The sequence below is a fragment of the Ictidomys tridecemlineatus genome, chromosome 15 (assembly GCF_052094955.1).
Source record: "Ictidomys tridecemlineatus isolate mIctTri1 chromosome 15, mIctTri1.hap1, whole genome shotgun sequence".
NCBI classification, from domain to species: Eukaryota; Metazoa; Chordata; class Mammalia; order Rodentia; family Sciuridae; genus Ictidomys; species Ictidomys tridecemlineatus.
In genome coordinates, this window is record NC_135491.1 from 49,106,115 (window position 1) to 49,129,447 (window position 23,333).

Consider the following 23,333-nt stretch of genomic DNA (forward strand, 5'->3'; position numbering starts at 1 on the left):
TATATTTAACTATACAGTTTTGTTATAACCATTTTAATGGATGCCTAGTATTTCATTGAATGAGAATCCCATAATTTATTTAACATTTCCCTTTTGTTAAACATTTATCTCTATATTTTCATCAATATTTTAAGTGTCTGGTGTGTGTGTGTGTGTGTGTGTGTGTGTGTGTGTGTGTGTGTGCGTGCGCGCGCATGCGTGCATGCGCCTGGAGTAGGACTCCTGGTTCAAATTCATACGAACATTTTTGTAATTCTTTGAGCATATCGCCAAGCTGCATTCCACAAGTGTGATGTTTATTTGCAGGGCCTCCATTAATCCTGTGTTCCCACCATGCCTGACTAAGCTTAATAAAGGTCGCTCTGTGCCATTCTGATCCACTTCTGCTTCTCCTCAGGGCACTCTCTTCTTTCCCCTCCCCGATGGGACTGGCTGGCTGTATGCTTTGCATGGGACTTCTGACGTCCCCAAAGCTGTAGCCAATATCAGCCGTGAAGTGCCATGTAAGACCCCCTACACTGAGCTCCTGCCAGTCACCAACTGGCTGAACAAGCCCCAGAGGTAAGGGAATGAAGCAAGGGGTCAGGATGGGAAGATGGAGGGATAACTTCCACCACCCAGCTTGGTCCTTCCCCTGCTCAGTGCCTGTAGAGAATGGATGGGACCCAGGAATCAAAGACAAAGTAGTCTGATGTGGCCAGGCACCCTGAACTCTAAACCTCTGAAGAGATTCTCCTGTTCAGTGCTATTTCTCATAAATCTCCTAGAATAATGCCTGGTACTAAATAAATTCCCATCAATGTTAGCTGTTGCTATCATAATGATAATCACCTTTGTTATTCTTGACTGCTCTGTGTTATTACCTAAGCCACGGCCAGAGAATGAAGTCCCTTGGATCTTGGCCTGCAGTAGGAGTAGAATGGAATGCAAGGCCTAGAGGCACTCAAGGTCACCCAGCATGGTCCCCTTTTACAGAGAAGAACTAAAGACTGGAAGAAGAGGTGTAACTTGCTGGAGGTCACCTGCTTTGCATAGGCATAAATGCCCAGGTCTAAGTTTGAACCCCCAACTTGCCAATAACTTGTCATGTTACCTGAGCATGTTGTCTTGCTTCTTTTGAATTCTATTTCTGTTTTAGTAAAGTGGAGATGTTAGTGACATGCCCCTCTTGTAGACTGTACAAGGCGTAAATGCCTGTAACACATGACTCAGTATCTGGCACACATAATAGATAGTCAATAAATGGTGGTTACTGATACTGTTGGTGACAGAATAAGACCAGAACCCTAGACCCACATGCTCTCCATAAAACCAAGAGCAGGCATAGCACCTTTCCTTCTTTCCTTTGGACAAGCAGTCTCATTCTCTCCTCTCTTCCCATGCTCTTCTGCCCCAGATTCCGGGTCATTGTGGAAATGCTGAAACCAGAGAAGCCAGACCTCAGTGTCACTATGAAGGGCCTTGATTACATCGACGTACTCTCTGGCTCCAAGAAGGACTACAAGCTCAACTTCTTCTCCCACAGGGAGGGGCTGTACAATGCAAAGGTATCTGTGTACTGAAGGCACCACCCTGAAACCCTGGAGGCTTGACCCTAAGGTTGACAATCCTGGTATTAGGAAATAACAGGTGTCCTCCCATAGTCACTAATCCAAGACCTTTCGAGGCCTTTCACACATGAACTGTTTTGCCTAATTCGTTCATTTGTTTAATGAGTGTCTATTGAACATGGAGTGTACTAGGTGCTGGCAACCCAGCAATGGTCAAATACAGGCACAGTTCTATTCTCATGGAATGCACTGTCTAGTGGGAGGACACAGACACTATATAAAATTACACCATGAATGTATTGTCGCAGAATGAGATAAGTGCTTTGAGGAAAAGCATGGATCATGGGAGAGGTCAGGGAAGAAGGTAATATTTGGGAGTTGTCCATTTATATATAGTAGATGAAGCTATGATAGGTGTTGGAATCATCAAGAGAAGGATTTTTAAAGTGAAATGATAGACATCATCATCCAAAGTACATGTATGAAGACACAAATTGGTGTCAACATACTTTATATACAACCAGAGATATGAAAAACTGTGCTTTATACATGTAATAAGAATTGTAATGCATTCTGCTGTCATTATTTTTTTTAAAAAAATCAATTAAAAAGGATTTTAAGAGAACATATATAAAATCTAGATTATATAATAACTAATGTCTCCAAATGATAATAAGATAAACAACCTTATGTATTAAAATGGGCAAATGATTTGACAAAAGGAGCTATGTGAATGACCTATAAGCACACAAGGTCAACATCCTCATTCATCTGGAGAAAGAAGTTTAAATGGTGATCATATCAGCATATCAACAAGTCAGTCTCAGGAGTAAGGGGACAGCTCAGTGCAGTGACAAGTGTGAGCTCTCCAGCCAGCACTGGACAAGCTGTTCTGGCCTCTTCTAAAGCAAGCTCAGGCTAGTTAAGACCAGAGTGCTTAAAGAGAAAGGTAGGCTGGCAGGGATCCAGACAGGCTGCAGTGCCGCACTACCTGTGCCACCTGTGCCCTTGTGCCCAGGCCAGGCTAACAATGAGCAGGAGCCCCTCTCTCTAGGACCTTTGGCTAACCCCTTCTCTGCCCTGCTTCCTCCCTGTGAATGCAGGTGATCTTCAGAAATGAGTCCACCAATGAGTTCTTGTACTATATAGTGAGTTTCAAGGTCATCCCTTCAGGCGTCATCAAAACCATCGACATGACTAGCTTGGTCCGGCAGAGTACGTCAGCCTCCATCAAGGTGGAAAACCCCCTGCCCTACTCGGTGACCTTCTCCACCGACTGCAGGGTGCCGGACATCATCCTGCCCTCCCAGTTTATCGTGCCTGCCAACTCTGAGGTACAGTCCTGGCTGCCAGAGACCCCCAAGGGCTGTCACAGAGCCTTCTGCCCAGAGGGGCTCTGGGTTCATGTTCTGCATGCCCTGAGGGTGGGCCACCCCTAGCAGTGGTCAGGAAGGCAGGGGACAATCACCCTCAAGTTCCTTTCCTCTATTGCCGAAGTCCTTACTTAGCTTTGGTTTAGATAGGTAAAATGGACTTCTGTGTTGTGACCCTCACCTGTATCATTTGTTTGTTTGCCTTGTCCAGGATAAATATTTTTTAGGTATTTATTTAGTGAATTACAAAAGTAGTATTGAGCTGAAGTGTGACTCAGTGGGTAGAGTGCCCAGCATGATGTGTAAGGGTTCGCTCCCCAGCACTGCAAAGCAGGAGGAGGGGAGGAGGAGCTCAGTAACATGGACTATCTGTGCTGAAAAGCAAGATACATAATGACACAGCAACAGTCGCACTTTTTTTTTTTTTTGTAATACCAGCATTTGAACCCATGGCTCTGCACATGCTAGGCAAGTGTTCTACCACTGAGCTACACTCCCAGCCCAACATAGATGGAGATAGACAGATACATACATACACACACAGACAGACCACTGCAGGATGGAGGCCCAAAAAACCTTTAACAGTGATTGGGAGGACATGGCCTATAATTATGACCCAGCAGGGAGACCAACTTTCATTTTGATTCTTCTTGTAAATGTATCACCCTAAACTCTTAAACTGCCCAGAATTCATCAAAATCCCTTCACTCCAATTTGAGCTCTTCCTTCACATGCAGAATCTAGGGACCAGATTTGTTTTCTCTGCTCTCCCATTTTTATCGGGGCTTTGCCTTTCCTTTGCCTTTAATGTCTCTTAAATGATCAAGTAGATGCTGCTCTCTCAGATTTCTCTCAGCACCAGATTTCATCTTAGCAGGGCCCTTCAGTCACTTGGCTTTGAACATTTAAAGGGCCACTAACAATAAAGCAGAGCCGGAAGTCCCCCCCCACCCCCGCCACAGCTTAGGCTACTGTTGTCAGATGTTGTCAGATCACCCATCAAGTTTTCAAGGTCATGTGGGACACTTCAATTCAGGGGGGATTTCTGGATCCTCTGGCTCTCAGAACTGATGTTCTCTTCCCTTCCTCCACTTCTTCTCATATAGGGCTAATTACTATACCTGTCTCATGGCTATTAGTAGCTTGGCCAGCCCACTCTTATTTTGTGGGTTTAGGGGTTACCTTTCCACTTAATTTTGCTATAGACGTTGATCATGGGTTCTTCTTATTAGCTGAGGTGGTCTTTGTGTTTCATGAGGGTCGAGGGAGTTTTTAAACCATGCTGCAGCTGCTACTATCATCTTACCCAAAGCCTGGAATTGTTTTTTATGTATAGTGTAAGAAATCAAGTTCTTCTATTCTGAATCAATAAAAATCATCTCAGATTACTTTAAAAAGTTCATCTTTTTTTCACTGCTCTGCAGGATTATTTATGAAATATATAAAATTCATATACATATAGGTCTGTTCTAGCTTTTCTGTGATATAATAATGATCTAATTTCTGACCTTGTACCAATACCACAGTATCCTAACTTATTTAGACTTGTAGTGAGGATTGGAATCTGATAAAGGAAACAATCACTCTAGGGTTTACATTAAGACCTAATAACTTCTTTTGCTTGTTTATTTGTTTGGTTGGTTGGTTGGGTTTTGGTACCAGGGATTGAACTCAGGAGCTCTTAACCACTGAGCCACATCCCCAGCCCTTCATTATTATTATTATTTTGACATGGGGTCTCACTAAGTTGCTTAGGGCCTCACTGAGTTGCTGAGGCTGGCTTTGAACTCAGTCCTCCTGCCTCAGCCTCCTAAGTTGCTGGGATTGCTACTACATCTAGCTAACCTCTTATATTTTTGCTCTTCAAAAGTATCTTGGCTATGTAGAAACTTATTCATCTTTCACTAGACTTATTTTTATGTTTCATACATTTGAAACCTCAAATGCTAAGTATTCAGGCTACCCATCACCAGAGGACCGATATTCCAAAGACAGATGTTGGTAGGAAGGAAATCAGGTTTATTCAAACCAATCCTGAAGAAAAGAAGGTAAGAGGGGACAGCCTCAAAGCTTCATCTTCTCAACTCAAAGTTCTTAGGCTAGTGGGAGGAGTAGGGTAGCTAGTGAGTAGCTAGTGAGACTGCAGGCTGGATGGGTTCTTCCTCTGCAAGGGCATGTGTCATTTTCTAGAACATCACAATGGATTCCCACTTCCTGCTATTAGTTACTAAGGGAAGGTATTACAAAGGTCAACTGGATTCTTGTGAACCTAAACAAAAATTTAGCAGTTAATATCTAAGTGAGGCTTCTCTTTGGTTAAAGAACTAGGGAGAGGTAAGGAGAATGAATAGTGAAGGCCAATTTCAAGGGGAGCCCCTGTTAAATGTTATTATAAATTGTATATTTACAAATTTCACTATTTACCACAAGCATATAGAAATACAGTTTGTATATACTGATTCAAAATCCAATCATCTTATAAAATTAACTCATTAATAATGATTTCAAACATAGATGTTTTAAATTTTCTGTACATGTAATAATATAATCTGAAAATAATTATAATTTTATTTCTTCCTTTCTAAACCTTTCCCTTCAATTTCTTTTTCACACTTTGTAGCACTATCTAGGATGTTCAGAACAATGCTGAACAGGATGGTGATAGAGAGTATCTTTCCTCTGTTACGGATCTTGAAAGCAACACTTTCAAAGTGTCATTGTTATTTGTTTTAGATTTTTTTTATAGATACTACTTATCAGATTAAGAATTTACCCTTCATTCCTAGTTTTCTAGGAGATTTTTTAATACATGAATGGATATTGAGTTTTATCAAATCCTTTTTCTGCACCAATTAAAATGCCTATGTGATTGTTCTCCTTTTAATCTATCAATGATCGATTGGTTTTTCTAAAGTTAAACCACCTTTGTGTTCATGGGATAAACCCAACTTCATGCTATTGTATGCCCTGTTTAATACTGTTAGACTCAGATTTTACCATGCATTTTATATCTATGTTTAGGAGAGAGTCTATCATTCAGTTTCTCTTTTTTCTTCTTGTTCCTGCTGAACTTTGGTATCAGTGTTATACTTGTCTGCATGGTTATTTTTCTTTGTGTTTTCTCCAGAAAATTTTGTGGAATACTAGGGTTCTTTCATCCATTGATTTTTATTTATTTTTTTTTTGGTATAACTTACAAGGAAAACTTTATGATTTCGAAATTTCTTTAAGGAAAAAGAATTTCTTACTATTGATTCAATTTCTTTGATGGTTACAGGACTATGGAAGTATTCTGTGTCTTCTTTGGGACTTTTTTTTAAAGTTATATTTGTACATTTGTTTCTCATCTAATTTTATTGAAAAAAAAATCATCTAAATTTTTATATCATGTTCTTTTCTGTTTAACATCTACAACTTCAGTAATATTCTCTTTTACCCTATTTTTTCATTTAAATCTCTTTTTTTAAAAAAGTACCTACTCAAGATAAAACAAAATTTCAATTCTAAAGATGTATAGGAAATAGTAAAAGTTTGCACAATCCCATTTCTCCCACCCGTTCATAACTACCAGTGACAATTGGGTATATATCCACACAACCTCTTTTCTATACCCACTAGACATATTATTCTCCACAAAAATGAATTTAAACTTTGTATGCACGTTTGGAACTTCCTTGGTTCCACTTACAATATCACCAGCACCTTTCATTTCAATGCCTATAGCACTACTTCATCCTTTTTATGGCAACCTGATATGCCCCCGAAGTGGGGAAAACTATAAGTTATTTAACCAACCTCCTAACTGCTGGTGCCTTTGAATTATTCTCCCTGTTTTGCTATTACAAGCAATACTCTTTGCTTCTTGTTTTGTTTTGCTATAAGTAACCATGGAGGAAGAGAAAGCCAGTCAAGGCAGAACACAGGAAGCTGTTCTGAGTTGAATGTACAAAGAAGGAGCCACCTGACCTCACCCTCTGGCTTACGCCATGGTCTCCATAAATGTCCTTCTCCAGAGAAGATCCACACTTATTTTTTAGATTCAAATATATTTCAGATATAGAAATACTAGGGCTAAAGAAAGCTAGAAGGAGTACAGAGGAGAGAGAATGAGCTAGGCAGACTCTGGCATTCGATTGCTCTTTCTCATCTTACTCCTGTTGAACTTTGGTATGAGAGTTCTGCTGGTTGGTATCGATTCAGTATTACCTTGGACTCAGGATCAGTGTGGACATTTTCATGTGAAGCACCGCCTGCTGTGAGGACTTGGGCAGGTCCCTGGATGTCAGGGAGTAGGTCAGACTTCCTGCATGACAAGAGCCTCCATCTTCTCTTCCAGGGCACGTTTTCATTCGAATTCCAGCCCCTGAAAGCTGGAGAAACCATTGGAAGACTAACTTTGCACCACTATGATCTGGGCTACTATCAATATGAGCTCAATTTGAAGGCCGTGCCAGCACCTCCTGAAAAACCTGTCTATTTCCAGACTGTTCTTGGCAGCAATCAAAGCATGTTCGTGAAGTTCACCAACTATACCCGGCTGAAAACAGAGTACTTCTGCAGGGTGAGCAGACCCTTCTCTTGCCAGAAGTCTGGTTTCAGAAATAATGGTGCTGGGTTGGGGATGTGGCTCAAGTGGTAGCGTGCTCGCCTGGCATGCGTGCAGCCCGGGTTCAATCCTCAGCACCACATACCAACAAAGATGTTGTGTCTGCCGAGAACTAAAAAATAAATATTAAAAATTCTCTCTCTCTCTCTCTCCCTCCTCTCTCACTCTGTCTTTAAAAAAAAATAATAATGGTGCTGTGCTATCATAGCAACCCCCACCTTGGAGGCCTGAATCTAGGCTGGAAAGTCCCAGCTTAGAAACAAATAGCAACAGGTTAGGTGCTTCCTTTACAGACTTTCTATCTTAACAAGCTGGGCTTATGGCAGGGTAGTCGATTCCTGTATCATGCTCAGGGGTCAATAAAGGGAGACAGTATCACTTGGTGGTCAGAAGTCTAGGGTGTAGACCAACAGACATGGATTTGAATCCTGACTTCACTACTTACTCATTGTATAAATCATTTACTTAAGCTCTCTAAGTCATAAATTGAGAGGACACCCCCTTAGTACATTTCTTTATTGCTATAATAGCTCTGGGTAATTATTTTTCAGAACTAAGATTAAACCCGGGGTCCAGGGGTGATGCTTTACTACTGAGCTACCTCCCCAGTCCTTTTTATTTTTTATTTTGAGGCAGAGTCTCAGTAGGTTGCTTAGGGCCCTGCTAAGTTGCTTAGGCTGGTGTTGAACTTGCGATCCTCCTGCCTCAGCCTCCTGAGTCGCTAAGATCACAGGCATGTGCCACCAGGCCCAGCAAGACTGAGTAATTTCTAAATATAGATTTATTCAGCCCATGATTCTGGGTACTGAGTGCTCCAGGTCAAGGGCCTGGGGCTGGTGAGGGCCTCTTGCTGGTGAGGATTCTCTGCAGTCAGTCCAGAGTTGGCATCCATGGCGAGAGAAGTGTGTCTAAGGGAAAGAGTCAAACTGGCTTTTCTAATAGTCTGTTGATCCATGACTGATCTAATCCATTCATGAGGGCTGCCCTCAAGATCCATGTCCCACCTGGTCCCAAATCTTCCTATCACTTAATGAGAATTAAATCTCAACATGAGTTTTGGAGGGACATTCAAACCACAGCAAACCCCAATTCACAGGACTGCTATAAGTACTTTCAAATATGTATATAAAGCCATTTTCTTAGTGCCTACCCTTCAGTAAGGACTCCACATACATTAGCTATTATAGCAATTGGAATATAGGTCTAAAGACTGAAACTCCAAATACAGCAAAATAGACGCTTTTTCCTTGCATAAATAACAGTCCAGGCATTAATAGTATGAGACAGAAGAATAGCAGTCCCATGACAATAGGTACCTAGACTCCTTCTGTGCTGATATTCCATCTTCTGCAGAGAGTTGCTTTGGTCCATATGGGCCAACATAGCTTACCAGGAAATCCACATTCTAGTCAGCAACAAGGATACAGAAGGGGAGTTGCATACATAACTTCCAGTAATATTCAATTGAACAAACCTTTACAGGACCACTCCTACCAACAAGAGGAACTAGGAAAAATAGGCTTTTTGTGAAAATCAGGGATTCTGTGGCTATTGTCAACATGCATTTGATTGTTTCAGTCAAGAAAAGCTAGGCTATGCTGTAATAACCCTGAGATTTCAGTCGCTTCAAAGAACAGATTTGGGTTGAGGATATAGCTCAGTTGACAGAGTGCTTGTCTTGCATGCACAAGGCCTTGAGTTCAATCCACAGTACCACAAAAAAAAGGAAGAAAAAAGAACAGTTTCTTACTTATATTGACTTATACTATCATCCCATAAGTGTCTATAGGGGCTTTGGGGACCTAACTAAAAAACAACCACACTCTCAAATGTTTCCAGTTACAGAACCAGAGGGGTGAAAGGCCCTGACAGGATTTGGGAGAGCAATTAAATGCTCTAGAGTGGAAGTGACACCTTTCACTTCCGTCACAGCTAATAGTCCAGAAGCAGTCCCACCCATTCACAAGGAACCAGAATGTATCATCTTCCATGTACATGGAAGGAAAGAAAAAGCAGATATGGGGGAACAGCCACGTCTGTTACCGGAGATGGGGACTTCTGACTCAGTGGTGGTAGGAATGGAATTGAGCCGAGTGAGCACAGACAGACGCACAGGCAAGGCTTTCATTGGGGATGCAGCTGAAGGGAGACAGCCGTGATGGAGAGAGGGAGATCAGGCTGCTCTCCCAACAAAGAGAGGTGTAAGCTTTTATTAATTTGGGGGTGGACTAAAGTCCAGTAATTTTCTGCTGGCCAGGGCAAGTTCCAAAAGATGTTTCCTCTTGCACGAGTCTTGGCCCACCAAGTGGTCAAGGTCAACTTGCTCAGTTACTCTTGGTGCTAGCACAATCACCCTGTGCTGAAGGACTTTAGTTGCTTGAACCGCTGCAGCTGCTGAAAGCACAGTGGTGCCGTAGGAAAAAATATATATAACAGCTCCCACAGGCGACCAAGGTGTCAACATGCAGAGCTGAGTAGAATCTGACCCAAAAGTTCAGGCTGCACAGATGCCGAGCCTTTTCATCCTATTCCAGTCACCCATCAGATACCTGCAGGTCCAAGTGAAAAGTCAGTGTTTTCAACAAAAACAGCCTTCAAGTTCCTGAAAAGTAACCTAGGCAACCGTTATCATCATAACCCACACATCAGAGACGGTCTCTACAGTGAAGCTAGTGAGGAACTGACCACATATTGCCCATGTGTGACCTCCAGAATGAATGATTTTTAAGTTGACTAAGCACATTTAAAACTACAGGGTTTATTTAGGGTTTTCCTCATAACAGTTTCATCGTATAAACATTCTGCTTCTGTGGTTTTCTCAGGGTCTCATGAAAGGCCTTTTGAGAAGAGCACAAGGGTAGAGAAGCAGCGTGCCACGCTACAAAGGGTCAGAGTTTACCAGACCCCATGGAGAGGGCTGTGTAATTAGGTTTTCACTGCTGCAACCCAAAGACCTGACAAGAACAACTTAGAGGAGGAAAAGTTTATTTGGGGCTCATAATTTCAGAGGTCTCAGTCCATAGATGGCCAACACCTTTGCTCTGGTCCCAAGGTGAAGCAGGACATCATGGTGGGAGGACATGGAGAAGGAAAGCAGCCCAGGACATGGGCACCAGGAAGCAAAAAAAGCAACTCTGCTCTTCGGGAACAAAATATGTACCCCAAAGGCAGGTTTCCAGGGACTCACCCTGTCCAGTCACACCCTACCTGCCTACAGTTACCATCCAGTTAATCTATTCAAGGAGATTAATGCATTGATTAGGTTAAGACTCTTATAACCCAATAATTTCATCTCTGAATTGTCTTGTATTATCTCATGTATAAGATTTGGGGACCCCTAATATCTAAACCAAAATAGTTTCATTGTCCCAGCCCTTTGTCCCAAAACATCCTATCTCAGTGACTGCACCACCAAGATGATCTAGTGTGTATGTTAGAGCATGTCACTAAAGTCTCTTTACCTCCATTTTTTGGTAGCAAAATAGGAATAATAATGGGTATACCTACCCTGCAAAGTTCTCTGCTCTATAGATTCTGAGGACACTGTTTTAGAGCCTGCCCATCGTCACACAAGCATTAGTTGCTCAATGTTTTCGAGTGGAGGGGTGGGGTGGACTTGAGTCCTGGGATGCTCTGTAGGATTCTCTGTGAGATGAGTTTGTTTGTTCCCCTTTCAGACAGACTGTTCCGACTTCCACACAGAGAGAGTTATCACCGCACCTCCAGGAGCCCAGGGGGGCACTGATGTCAACGTGGAAGTCTTCTTTGAGCCCAGCCACCTGGGTGAGACCAAGTGCACCCTGATGCTGACATCACTTATGGGCGGGGAATATACCATCCCCCTCTTTGGAAAGGCCCTGTACCCCAAGCCCCAAGGCCCCTTCCTGATCCGAGCTGGCTACAGCATAATCATCCCCTTCAAGAATGTCTTCTTCCACACGGTGTTCTTCTCCTACTCCCTGGACAGCCCAGCCTTCCTCGTCCGGGCTCTGGATTCTGTGCGGCCCAAGAAGATCAACAACATCACAGTTTTCTTTGAAGGAAACCCATCAGGCAGCAAAATCCCCATCACCACCAAGCTCACTGTGACTTGCCCTCCCAGCGAAGGCAATGAAACTGGAATTAAATGGGTCTATTATCTGAAGGGGATCACCCCTTAGTGACAGCCAGGATTCCCGGCATCAACCAAAAGCTATCTTCTCAGCCTGAAGAGTCACGCATTATTCTAGCATAATACAAAAAAGAGAAAAAATAGGAACTCTGAAGAGATTATTTTCTTCATTTAATTATAGGGGCAGTTATTTCTGTATCTTATGTTTCCCAAATATAGACATGAAATATATATTCCATATTAAACTCTATAGCCATATACTTGAAATAAGTAAATCCTTGCAATTCCCTGAATTTTGTCTCTTGGCATGTCCCACAGCTTAAACACTGTGTAATGATCTCTCTTTTAACAAGAAGACATAGTGTCACACTCACGACCTTCTCCACATAGCACTTGGAAACATCTGGCACCAGGGCACTGCAGTTTCTTCTTCAAACATAAAGGTCTATAGATTTGACTCTATTCTGATGTGATAATTTATTCTGCTTTCACATAAAAGTCAAAGAAACAACTCTTTTCAAAGTGATAAGCAGACAACATGAAGGCAACCCAGGAATGCTCTCATTCACTTTTTCTCTTAGATTCCTCCAAATGCCACATCTGTGGCCTGCAGAAAGTTCTTGCTGAAAGTCAGGTCCTGGAGGATGGCTAACAGAGACCCTTCCCCAGCCCTGGACACAGCAGCTAGCTCGAGGGCAGTGATTCTTCACCCATCTGCAGATCAAGTCACTTAATTCTCACCCAGAATCCAATGCTCCCCAGATTCCAATTTAATTGGTCTGGGGAGACCCATGGGCATCTCTTTAAATATATGTAATTTGTACTGCAGAGTTGAGAGCCAGGGCTATAGAGAAAACATGCCCCAACCATTTGGGCTACAACTGAGTCAGGAATCCCATCCTGGGGAAGGACCACATCCCAGTTAGATGTGCTGAAACTGAACTTATTTTGTGTGCACATAAAGGGTAACCATCTAGGTCAGTGCCTTTCTCCAGCAATACTCTGGAAGCTCCACTTCCGCCAAGCCCCAGGACACCTGCCTCAACCCAGAGACCTGGCTCCACAGCCACCTCTTCCCCAGGGCCTTGCATATGTTTTCCTGGGACCACCAACCTTCCAGTGTGCCATGTGTCGAAATAAAGATGGTTAGAGCCTGGCCCTGGACCATTCTTACTACTCCAGACACACACTTTTGACTTAGGGTCCTCTGCCTCCACCTCCTCCCCCTTCTCATTCCCTGCAATCCACCTGCAAGAGAGGGTGGAGGTGTGAAAGCAGATGGCCACTTGGGGATGAATGTTCAAAAGAAGTGAGTCTCTAAAATGTCGCTGGACCACAGCACCTGGGAATTTATTAAAGATCCAAATTCTCGGTCCCCACCCCAGACTGACTTGAGTTATAAACTGAAAGGGTGCAGCCCAGCAATCTGTCTTATAATAAGCCCCTCTGCCTATTGGAGATGGTATTTAGTGGGTGGACACTCTAATACTTTTATTTCACCTCCCCACAAGCCTAAGCCCAGCACATAATATGTGCAGCTAGTACCTATTAAGCATTTTCTAGAGTGCTTATAAACTTAGACCTATATACTTAATAAACAATTTATTGTTATAACCTCTAAATACACCACTAATAGGTCTAAAGACAAAGACCTAAATGACAGATTTTCCCAGTGGTTAAGTAAGCAAAGACTACACTAACAAATAATCTGTATTTGCTAGTGAAAGAAGCATCGTGACCAGCAAATACAGAGTTTGTTAAAAAAAAAAAAACAGTGGTTCTCCAGTTTCAATATTTATCAGAAGCATCTGGGCCTCACTCTCAGAGGGTTTGATTGGATAGGGCTAGAGAATTTGCATTCCTAACCAGTTCCTGATGATGCTATTCCTGCTTCTTGGAGAAGCAAACTGATCATCACAGCACCACAGCACCCTGAGCATCCTCACTACTTAGAATGGCCCATAGTCGTGCTGCATAGTATCACCTGGAGACTTTCAGGAAGACAAGACCTCAGGCCCCACCCCAGGTCTACTGAGCTAAAAAATCTGAATTTGGAGGGGGTCTTGTAGCTGAGAGTCCTAATGTCAGGTCACTTTGCCCAATCCACAGCCCTCTCTTTTCACTAGACCCCCTAGAGAGTGGCCTTACCAACTCTGCTTATGGGCTAGTTTGTGAAAGCAGCCCTCCCCAGAACAGCCCTCCCACCAGTACCCATTCACCAGAGGTACTGAGGGATAATTGGCCTAGCACCGCATTCTTCAAAAGGGGCACCTTTCAACAACTTCAAATGCAATACACTAACAGTTGCTGAAACTGAAGAAAAGATGGAGGCAGTTGTGTGAACACTGGAGTCAACATTGAGGAGGCAAAGCCTGGTGACCTCCTCTGGCTTTCTTGACATGCTCCTTTGAGGCCAGAAGGCTCTTGACTACTACCCCAATCACTGGCTGCTACAGAAACTAGCTACTTCTGGTGTCACTGGCTCAGTGATAAAGCTTTCTGGTTTCAATCCCCAGTACCCCAATTTTTTTAAATGGCAGTCTGCCTTCCAGTGGGCTAGGGGCAAAGCTCCCTCCCTACAGCCCTCAGCCGAGTGCATGATACATACTTCCCTACATACTTCCCAAACCTGCATCAGCTCTCCCCACACCATGGAATCCGGAGTCCAAATCTTTCTGAGAGAGAGGAAGAAGTCCTCTCTCTCTCTCTCTCTGGAATCTAGAGCCCTACTCTGATCCCACATCAGCAAGAACCCCTTCCTGGATGACTTGAGAATCAGTGCATTTCTCATACTTCCTCTGCCTCAAAAAAATAAAATAAAATAAAAACAGTTTTATATTGACAAAATAGCTCAATAGTGACCTGAGTAGAGCTTGGGGAAAATAAGCAATCTGACACAGCATGTAAAAGTTACATTTGACAGAGTATATATTCAGCAAAGCAGACCAGGAGGCTTCTAACTGAGAGACGATCAAAAGATGAAGGCAGGCAGGGTCAGGGTGCACTGTGCACAGAATACCTTGAAAAGGAGACCCCCTGGCACTGCTCCACAGAGCCCCTGGTAAGTGTGGCATGCTGTCTAGCCACTTCTTTTGAAGATATATGCCTAAAGTCAGAGGTGATAATATTATGACATTGGCAATGTCTGTGAGATCTCAAGAAATTAGATCACATTTCTTAGACTTTCAACTATGTTGCCCTGAAACTCTTGCTAAAATTACAGTGCTGTTGGAAAAACTGCTTTGATTAGGGTACCACTGGATGACACCACTACCATTTTATTACAAGTTATGTAATAACTTTTACATAACTTGGTAATAGCTGTTATTAATAGTTGTTAGAGAACTGTTACAGAGTCCACAATAATGACCGGGCCCCTCACAGATGCAGATGAGTCATGGCTGTGAGATGATGGTCAGCACATGGCTGGGCATGTCAGTATTCACAAATCCAGAAGAGACTGAGCACAGGAGGGCTAGCCAAAAGCCTCAGAGAAAGGAAAGACATGTATAGAAAATGAGGATGGGACTTGGGCTTTATCCTCAATACCACTGTCAGTGCAGCATGCATACATAACCTTAATTAGTTGGCATCTCTAAGATATCACAGAAAAGAAATCACTTCTTTCTAGGAACTTCTGACCTAGGTAGGACAAAGCATTGGTTTAGGCTTTGAGTAAGAAACTGGTTTCTTAGCAACCTGACCCAGAATGTAATTTCAGAAGAGTTCCTTCTGGTTAAAAAAAAAATAATGGAAAAAATCCATACCACTTCAGTTATTAAGACTCATATCACAGTATGACCCTTGGGAAATTCAGTTCACCTTTAATAAAAAGCCAAACCTAAATGCAAAGAAACAGATGAAATATTGTATGAGGTATAGGTCCAATGGGAATGAGCCCATGTTGGAGAACAAACCCAAATCATCAGCACTGATTTAAATTTTTTTCATTGTTTTGCATCAACATCATCAAGTCCTAAGGACACAAACTTTGCAAGACATTAGATGTCCCCAGAAGTACTGCTGGATATCAAGGTAAGAGGAGGAGACTACCAAGCAATACATTAACTGTGGAGATGAATCTATATAGGGGGCAGTTTTCATATCGTTGATGCACCTACCTCCATTCATCAGATTATGTTGGAAAAGTTTTGACACCTGTGAAAACCCTAACAGTAAGAGAAAACACATTTTCACAGGTTTTTCTAGATATAATTTCCTCATCCATGACTTACTGAGTTTCGTATTAGCCCCCATGTTCATTTTTTATGGCCGCATAATAAATTACCATCAATTTAGCAGCTTAAAACAACACAGATTTGGGGCTGGGGCTGGGGCTCAGCGGTAGAGCTGAGTGAATACCTAGCATGTTTGAGGCGCTGAGTTCGAGCCTCAATACCACATAAAAATAAATAAATAAAGTTTTAAAAAAACACACACAGATTCCATGACTTAGGAGTCCAAATGGACTAAAACAGGTTCTCAGTTCAGGAACCCACAAGACTATAATCTAGGGACAGCTGGACCCTCATCTAAAGGCTTAGCTAAGGAAAGTTCTGGTTTCTAAGCTCCTTTAGAATGTTGGCAAATTCATTTCCTTGCTTTTACATGAAAGAAGTTCCCATTTTCCCAGAAGAAAGAAATGGGGGTAGGGGAGAAAGGGAAGAAGGAAGGAAGGAAAGTAAGTTAATTAATTCCCATTTTCTTGGCAACTGATGAAAGAGGACTGCTCTCTGCAACTAGAGACCATTGTCCTTACCATCATAGGCAGTTCACAGCATGAGTGTTCACTCTTCGAGGTTGGCAGGAGACCTTCTCTCCTACATCGATTTCAACCCCTATAAGGACTCATCTAAGTAGGTCAGGCCCACCCAAGATTATCAACCCCTTTAACAATACCAACTGACTAGGGACCTCAATTACATCTGCAAAACCCGCTCTGCTAAAGAACATAATTACGTGAGTGATATTTCACTGTATTTGCAAGACTTGTTCGCACTTAAGGGGCGGGGATTATTCAGGGAGTTTGATTATTTCAGGGAATTTGAATTCTGCCTATCATGGCCCCTCACTCATTGTGTTTCTGATCTATGAGTGGAAGATAAAGCTCCATTTTCAAGATTGTCATAAAGCTTTATTGTATGTGCTTTTCACTGATTAAAGAGTACCAACATGCATCTAAAACTATTCATATTTAATATGCATTGAGCTCCATGGTGATCCATGGTGTCCACTTGTATTACTTTAGTATTTTCTCTCAAATCAATTCAGCTGTTGCCCAGCTGTTGCTCCATGGTGATCTAGTTTTTGTCCCCTCTGGAAGACTACATTAAGAAATTTTGATGCATTTCCTCTATTACTGCATCTTTAATCACATCGTGGCCACAAATAGTAGGGTGTTTTGGGGGGTTTGGTTTTTTTCTATTTGTTTTTTAACTTCATCACATCGATGCAAGTTCATTTCCACCATTTAGTGTAAAAGGATCCGCTCTCCAGGGGATCCATCTAGACAGCTGCACTCAGCGGATTTGGGGCTGCTGTCTGTAATCCAGCCCTCCTGTTCCCAGAGCATGTGAAATACAGTCTTGACTCCCAGATTGTGGGATGACAGCCGCTGAGAGTTTTAAGTTGGGAATCAAACCTAGGGCTCCACACATGCTAGGCAAGCACTCTGCCTCTAAGCTACATTCCCAGCCCTAGGTAGGTACCCTTTTTAATTAAGAAATTATTTTAATGTCTTGGGGTGGGGGAACTATTCAAACCCAAGATTTTAGGGCACAGGGAAGTCTAAAATGGAGAATTAAAGGTTTTCTTGAAGACGAATTGATTTGAGAGAAAATATTAAGTAACACAAGTGGACAGGATATGGGCAAAAAGACGATGGTGGGAAACGCTGGTGTCTGAGAATGACTGGTAAGTACCGAACAAACTACCGAATTCAACATGAATTACCCTACGTCAGACTCGTTCGGTCTCACTAAGGTCTGCAGAAGCCCACTACGTGCCAAGCCCACTACGTGCCGGTAGTCACACCTGTGCGATCTACGGTGGGGAAAGCGCCTCTCAAACCACACAGGGTCCCGCGGGAGGCGTGGGCGGGGAGAGGGTGGAGCCTGAGGGGCGTGGCCAATCCACCTGCGACCCGCGCGTGGGGGCGTGGCCGGAGAGGGGCGGGTCCTCGCGGCGGAAGGCGGATGTTGCAGCGGAGTCATGTGACCCGAGTAACATGGCCGCTGCCCAGTGAACGCTGCCGGTGCCTGGCGGGAGCTAGTCGCGTGAGCAGTTAGGCGGCCCGGGTCGGGTGTGGGAAAGCGGGCAGCGCGCGGCGGCTGAGCGAGGCAGACGGGCCCAGAGTGGCTGTGGTCCATGAGCCGGTGCCGGGGGCAGCGCGGAGCCGCAGACTCCTCTGTCCCTGGTGCTGTGCCGGCAGCCACGGGCTAAGGAGTCTCAAGGCTCCGGAGCTCATCCCAAGCTTCCACTATGAATCCCGAGAAAGACTTCGCGCCGCTCACGCCCAACATCGTGCGTGCCCTCAATGACAAGCTGTACGAAAAGCGGAAGGTGGCTGCGCTGGAGATTGAAAAGTAAGAGCTATTGGGACCCCGCCCTGGCTATGCAGCCCCTGCTGCTCTGTTCCCCGGGGCTACTTCCCGCGCCTTCTCAGCCAGTGTTGCTTTCCCAGGTCTCAGGCTCATAGCGCAGTGCTAAAGAGCTGGAGATCTGAAGTCATGTCTGGGAATCCCAACTTTGATCCTGAAAGGCTGTGTAGAACTTGGGCCAAGTTCTTTAACCTCTTGGTATCCAAAGGGCTTCTGTGAGAAGGATATGACATAATATGTAGTGCCTAGCACACTGCCTGGCACTTGGTGAGTCCTCAGTGTGTTCTCCATCAAAACCAGCCCATCTGAGTGGCCTCTGGTCTGATGGGAGAAAATGCAGATGTTGACCAGCCTGGTTTCTTACCTAGCTTCTAAGAAGTGAAGGGGACTGTTAAGAGCCCCAGTGAAGAAATCAGGTGGAAATCTCAGAGGATTGTTTATCTTCTGCCATATCACCTTTCTCTACAGGTGGAAATAGGGATAATTGTCCTTTCTTGCTTCTGCAGTTTTATTACATGTATGTGGAACCCTGACCTGACAATTTGCTTGTATGCCTATGTTCAAAGTGGGAAATGTTCAAGTAGAAATGTCTTCTTGTTTTTATTTTTGTATTTTTTTCCAAGCCAAATTTTAATGACAAAGTCAGGTGGGTGGCTGATTTCAGAACAGTGAAAAGAAACAGGCTGTGAAACTGAAAGAATTAGCAAAGATGGATTATAGTTTCGTCCTGTCCAATAGGTAGCCACTGATCATGTGTAGCTCTTCAAATTTAAATTATTAAAGATTAAATAAAAATTTAAATTTATTTTTTCAATCATACTACCCATATCTGAAGTGTGCAGTAGCCACATGTAGCTATTGGCTACGGTATTGGACAGTGCAGATTAGAGAGCTCTTTCATCACTGCACAGTGTTACACTGGACAGCCTCAATCTAATATGTGGTTTGACACACATTCTTTGGCCTGGGACAGATTCCTCAACTCAGGGTATCTTGACCTCGGCACTGTGACATCTTGGGACAAGTAATTGTTGGTTGTAGGCTGTCCTGTGCTTTGTGGGGTTTTTAGCAGTATCTCTATCCTTTACCCACTAGATGCCAGTAGCACTCCATCAGTTGTAACAACCAAAATGGTCTTAAGCCATTGCCAGATATTCCTCATTTGAGAACCACTGCCTTAATTGCTTTAGATTTTAGTTTTCTCCTAAAGGATTTGAATTCTGATTTAAAAAAAAAAAAAGACCCTCCCATTCAACTCTACTATGTTCACTCTTGCTACTTCTCTCATCAGCTACCACTTTCTTGACTGCTTTCTTTTCTCCAGCTTTCTGTTTATCTCCTGGCTCTTCAATGCTACCAAGTCTTAATCAGAATTGCCATACTAAGTAGATGGACCCAATTATGATATATAGACATGGTTCTGTGTCTATGGGCTTTGTTGACTTTTACATTGTACTGTGTGTTAGCCAGCTTTCCATTACAGAATTAAGTACCTGAAGGTTTATTTTAGCTCACAGTTTTGGAGGCTTCAGTCCTTGGTCATTTGGCACTCATAGTTTTGGACCTGTGGTGAAGCAGCACATGACATCAGGAAGCATTTAATGGATCAGCATCATTTACCTCATGGCCAGGGCTTGATGAGGAAAAGGAGAAGCTAAATCCCACTGTTCCTTTCAAAGGCACACTTCAATGACTGGAAGATGTCCCAGTAGGTCCCACTTCCTGAAGGTTCCACCACCTTCCAATAAAGCTAACCTGGAGACTGAATCTTAGTATGTGGGCCTTGAGACACTTAAGATTCAAATTGTAGCACACTGGCACCCAGTTTTGTCTATCACCCACTCAGCTTTTCAGGAATATCTGGTTTTATCCTAGCTTAAGCCATCCGTTGGGTCCCTGAATAGAGGTATTCATCTCAGCATTATTGCTGCTTCCAGCACAACCTGCGTAAGTGCTCTCATTCCACAAGTGTTTCTTTAAGGGGTTTGTCTGTAATGGGGTTAATTTTGTATTAGACCTTGCCCTCAATTTGTGGAATTCAGAGAAATTCTCTACAAGCCTAGCTGGACTGTGAACTTCTTTAAGAGCAAGGACCTGTTTTATTTATCCTCAGTGCCTAGCATGTGCCTAGTGGCATTTGATATTTGATGTTAAAATGAATGACCAGCCACACATTTTTGGTAGAGAAATAGCACTGCAGTCTAAGGATCTTGGCACTCAGGAGTGTGGCCTGCAGACAACAGCATCAGCAGCTTGTTAGGAAAAATCTCTAGCTTCTCTCCATCTAGACTTACAGAATCAGACTCCACACTTAAACAGGATCCCTAGGTGATTATTGCACATATGAAAGTTTGAGAAGCACTGTCCTCAAAGATCGGCTGTTCTTTACATAGAATATTACATATTTGAATGTGTTCCTCACTTGGCCTGGTCACAGTGATCCTCTGCAAACACCCCATAAAAGAAAAGGCAGAATATTGGCAGTTGCTTGTGTAGTGTAGACAAATCAGCTTACATGCTGCAGAAATCAAAGTGCTTAGTCTTGTTCTTAGGTAAATGGCCCCTCATAAGACTTGTTTTCTTAAGAGGCTACATGGTATTGTAGTTAAGGTCAGCCTGGAGCCCAACCCCTGGGGATAACCCTAAGCAAACAATTCACTTCTGCCTCAATGTCCTACTCTGTAAAATGAGAATAATAATATTCATATTTGATTATATCAGCTAATGCTATAAAGTGCTTAATGCAATACTAGGCACATTATAATTATTATGTAATAGTTTTAATCATTCATAGCATATATTATGTAATCATTTTCCATCAGTACTGCTCTTATCTCTCTTTAGTTGGCACAATAATAGCCCCCCCAAAAAATGTCCTAATCCCCAAAACCTATGAATATGTGGTTTAAGACGGCAGGAGGAATTAAGGTTCCTAAAGAGATGACCTTAAAATATGGAGAGTATGCTGGATTACACAGGTGGACCCACTGTAACCCTAAACCTCCATCAGCGCGGGAGAGGGAAACAGGAGGGTGAAAGACTCAACCAGCCATCTCTAGCTTGAAGATGGAAGGGGCCACCAGCCAGGGAATACAGACAGCTTTTAGAAGCTGGCAAGAAGGTGTGTTTTCTTGCAAAGCTTGTAGAAAGTAAAGCAGCCCTACCCACACCTATTTTTAGCTCATCAAGACTCGTAGTAAATTTGTATCCTAAACCACTAAGTTTGAGGTAATTGATCATAGTTGTGAACAGAAAACTAGTGAAACTCTACTGTCATTCTTTCAGATAAATCTGTTCTGTAACCTTCACATCATCTCAGTGCTTGTCACCTCACAGCAAGAGTTAATAGAAGGCTAAAGGCCAGGTTGCCCATCAGTACTGCCCCCGGCTTTCCCAGAGCAAGGAATAAGCCGACAGCTTCTTTGGCAGCCTGAGCCTAACAGTCAGAGTAAGTGATTTTTAAAGGAAAGCCCCAGGGAAAAGGATACGAATTCCAAAGGCAAAAAATGAGATTGGTTTATGATTTACAAGGAGGTGGAGTTCTTAGGCTTCCCTAGTACAGACGCAGTCTAGCTCACATGGTCCCCTTCAGTGGAGAGTAGGTAAGGGGAAATAAGGAAAGTTGAGGTGTTAAGCATGCTTTGACTTCTCTCAGAAAGTCCCACCGAAGTGCACAAATGTGCTTGTATTAGGCTGCCCAGGCTGCCACAACAAAATCCCTCACACTGGGTGGCTTCAACAGTAACAGTTCTGGAAGCTGGGAAATCCAAGATTGAAGTAGTGTTCATTCTGAGGTCCCTTCTCTTGGTTGGTAGGTGGCTGCCATCTCACATGTGCTCATACGACCACTTATTTTTTGGCAGGGAAGGAGGGCTGGCGCTCATGATTTTATAAGGATACTAATCATCTGAGATCAGAGGCCCCACCTTTATACCTCACTTTATGTCTTTATAAACCCCCTCTCCAAATCCAGTCACATTGGAAGTTAGAGCTTCAGCATAAAATTCGGAGTTGAGGGAGCAATTCAGTCCATACAGTGATGACAGTGAAACCTAGGAGCCCATGTGTATGAAGCACTGTGTGCCCCATTGTGGGGGGCAGGTGATAGAGAAGATTCCCTTTGATGGCCATTGGATACCCCTCATCTCACTTCCTCATGGCTGTCCTTTAAGCTAGGAAGTCTTGCCCCAATTAACAGATTAGAAAATAGAGGCTCCTTCAGGTTACGTCACCTTCCTGAGGTTTCACAGCTATATCTGGATAGAAAACCCAGGTTCATTTGTCTCAAAGGCTTCCCCACTACCATAAGTGGTTTTCCCAGCCAAAAGGAGGACATAGAAGAAATTTCATGCTTGGTTATCTTCATGGCAATTTTAACTGCCACTCTAGATTCTCCAGAGCCTATCTGCTCAGATGACAGAGCCAGTACTGCTTACAGTGTTCCAGTGAGGGGTTGTGTTTTATCATGATGACAGGCCTCCCAGAGGATAAAAATGCAAAGGGATGGATATCCGGCTCACCTTTGGTAGTGTGATGTTGTGACCAGTATCTAATGGCAAAGGTTATTAGCCTGTTGTACACAAGGCCATACAATTTTCAGTTAAGGTTGTAGAATGGCTGCTTTGGGTTTTGTGGCCTCTCACTCTCAAGGGACATAGTCATTGATCAGTTCTATGAAAAGGTTGGTAAGACGTGGGTTGTCCTCTCATGGAGAGTCTGGCATGAGGGAGAAAGGCCAACAGGCAATCTGATTAGCATGGGTACTTGCTCTTCTGAGGGTGCCACACCAGGCACTGTGGACACAGGGCCCCCTCCTGTTGCACTTCTAGCTGGAAATGACACCCTGTGTGGTCAAGTTTCTGGTATTTCTAAGCTTTGAAGTATGTCTCCAGCCATATCACCTAAATACATGCCATCTTGTCTGAACTTTGAGTCTGCAGAGATTGATGCCCTTTGAGGAGCCCCAGGGAGAGTTAGGGGATCAGAGATTCTGAATGATGCCTTTATGCCTGCTAGAGGTTGGGGGCAGTATTCCTGAAGCCCTGGGATCAAAGTTTGAGCTGTCCCATTTGACCTGGCTTTTTGGAGTCTGCC

The 23,333-nt window shown here is 43.3% G+C and overlaps 2 protein-coding genes across 10 annotated transcripts in view; both read left to right on the plus strand.

The window, feature by feature from the left end:
• The window catches only part of Hydin (HYDIN axonemal central pair apparatus protein), a 358,781-nt gene extending 345,986 nt beyond the window's left edge, over window positions 1-12,795 (plus strand). For all 7 annotated transcript variants that reach the window (XM_078032635.1, XM_078032636.1, XM_078032634.1 and 4 more), the window contains 5 exons: window positions 398-561; window positions 1,397-1,547; window positions 2,654-2,884; window positions 7,260-7,484; window positions 11,207-12,795. In XM_078032635.1, coding sequence (XP_077888761.1) covers window positions 398-561; window positions 1,397-1,547; window positions 2,654-2,884; window positions 7,260-7,484; window positions 11,207-11,689 — 1,254 coding nt within the window. In that variant the 3' untranslated portion in view covers window positions 11,690-12,795. The remainder of the gene's footprint in view (window positions 1-397; window positions 562-1,396; window positions 1,548-2,653; window positions 2,885-7,259; window positions 7,485-11,206) is intronic.
• Window positions 12,796-17,830: 5,035 nt separating this feature from the next.
• The window catches only part of Vac14 (VAC14 component of PIKFYVE complex), a 102,491-nt gene continuing 96,988 nt past the window's right edge, over window positions 17,831-23,333 (plus strand). For 2 of the 3 annotated variants that reach the window (XM_040278785.2, XM_078032646.1), the window contains exon 1: window positions 17,831-18,224. In XM_040278785.2, coding sequence (XP_040134719.2) covers window positions 18,121-18,224 — 104 coding nt within the window. In that variant the 5' untranslated portion in view covers window positions 17,831-18,120. The remainder of the gene's footprint in view (window positions 18,225-23,333) is intronic. The other variant, XM_005318403.4, reaches the window with a different exon arrangement.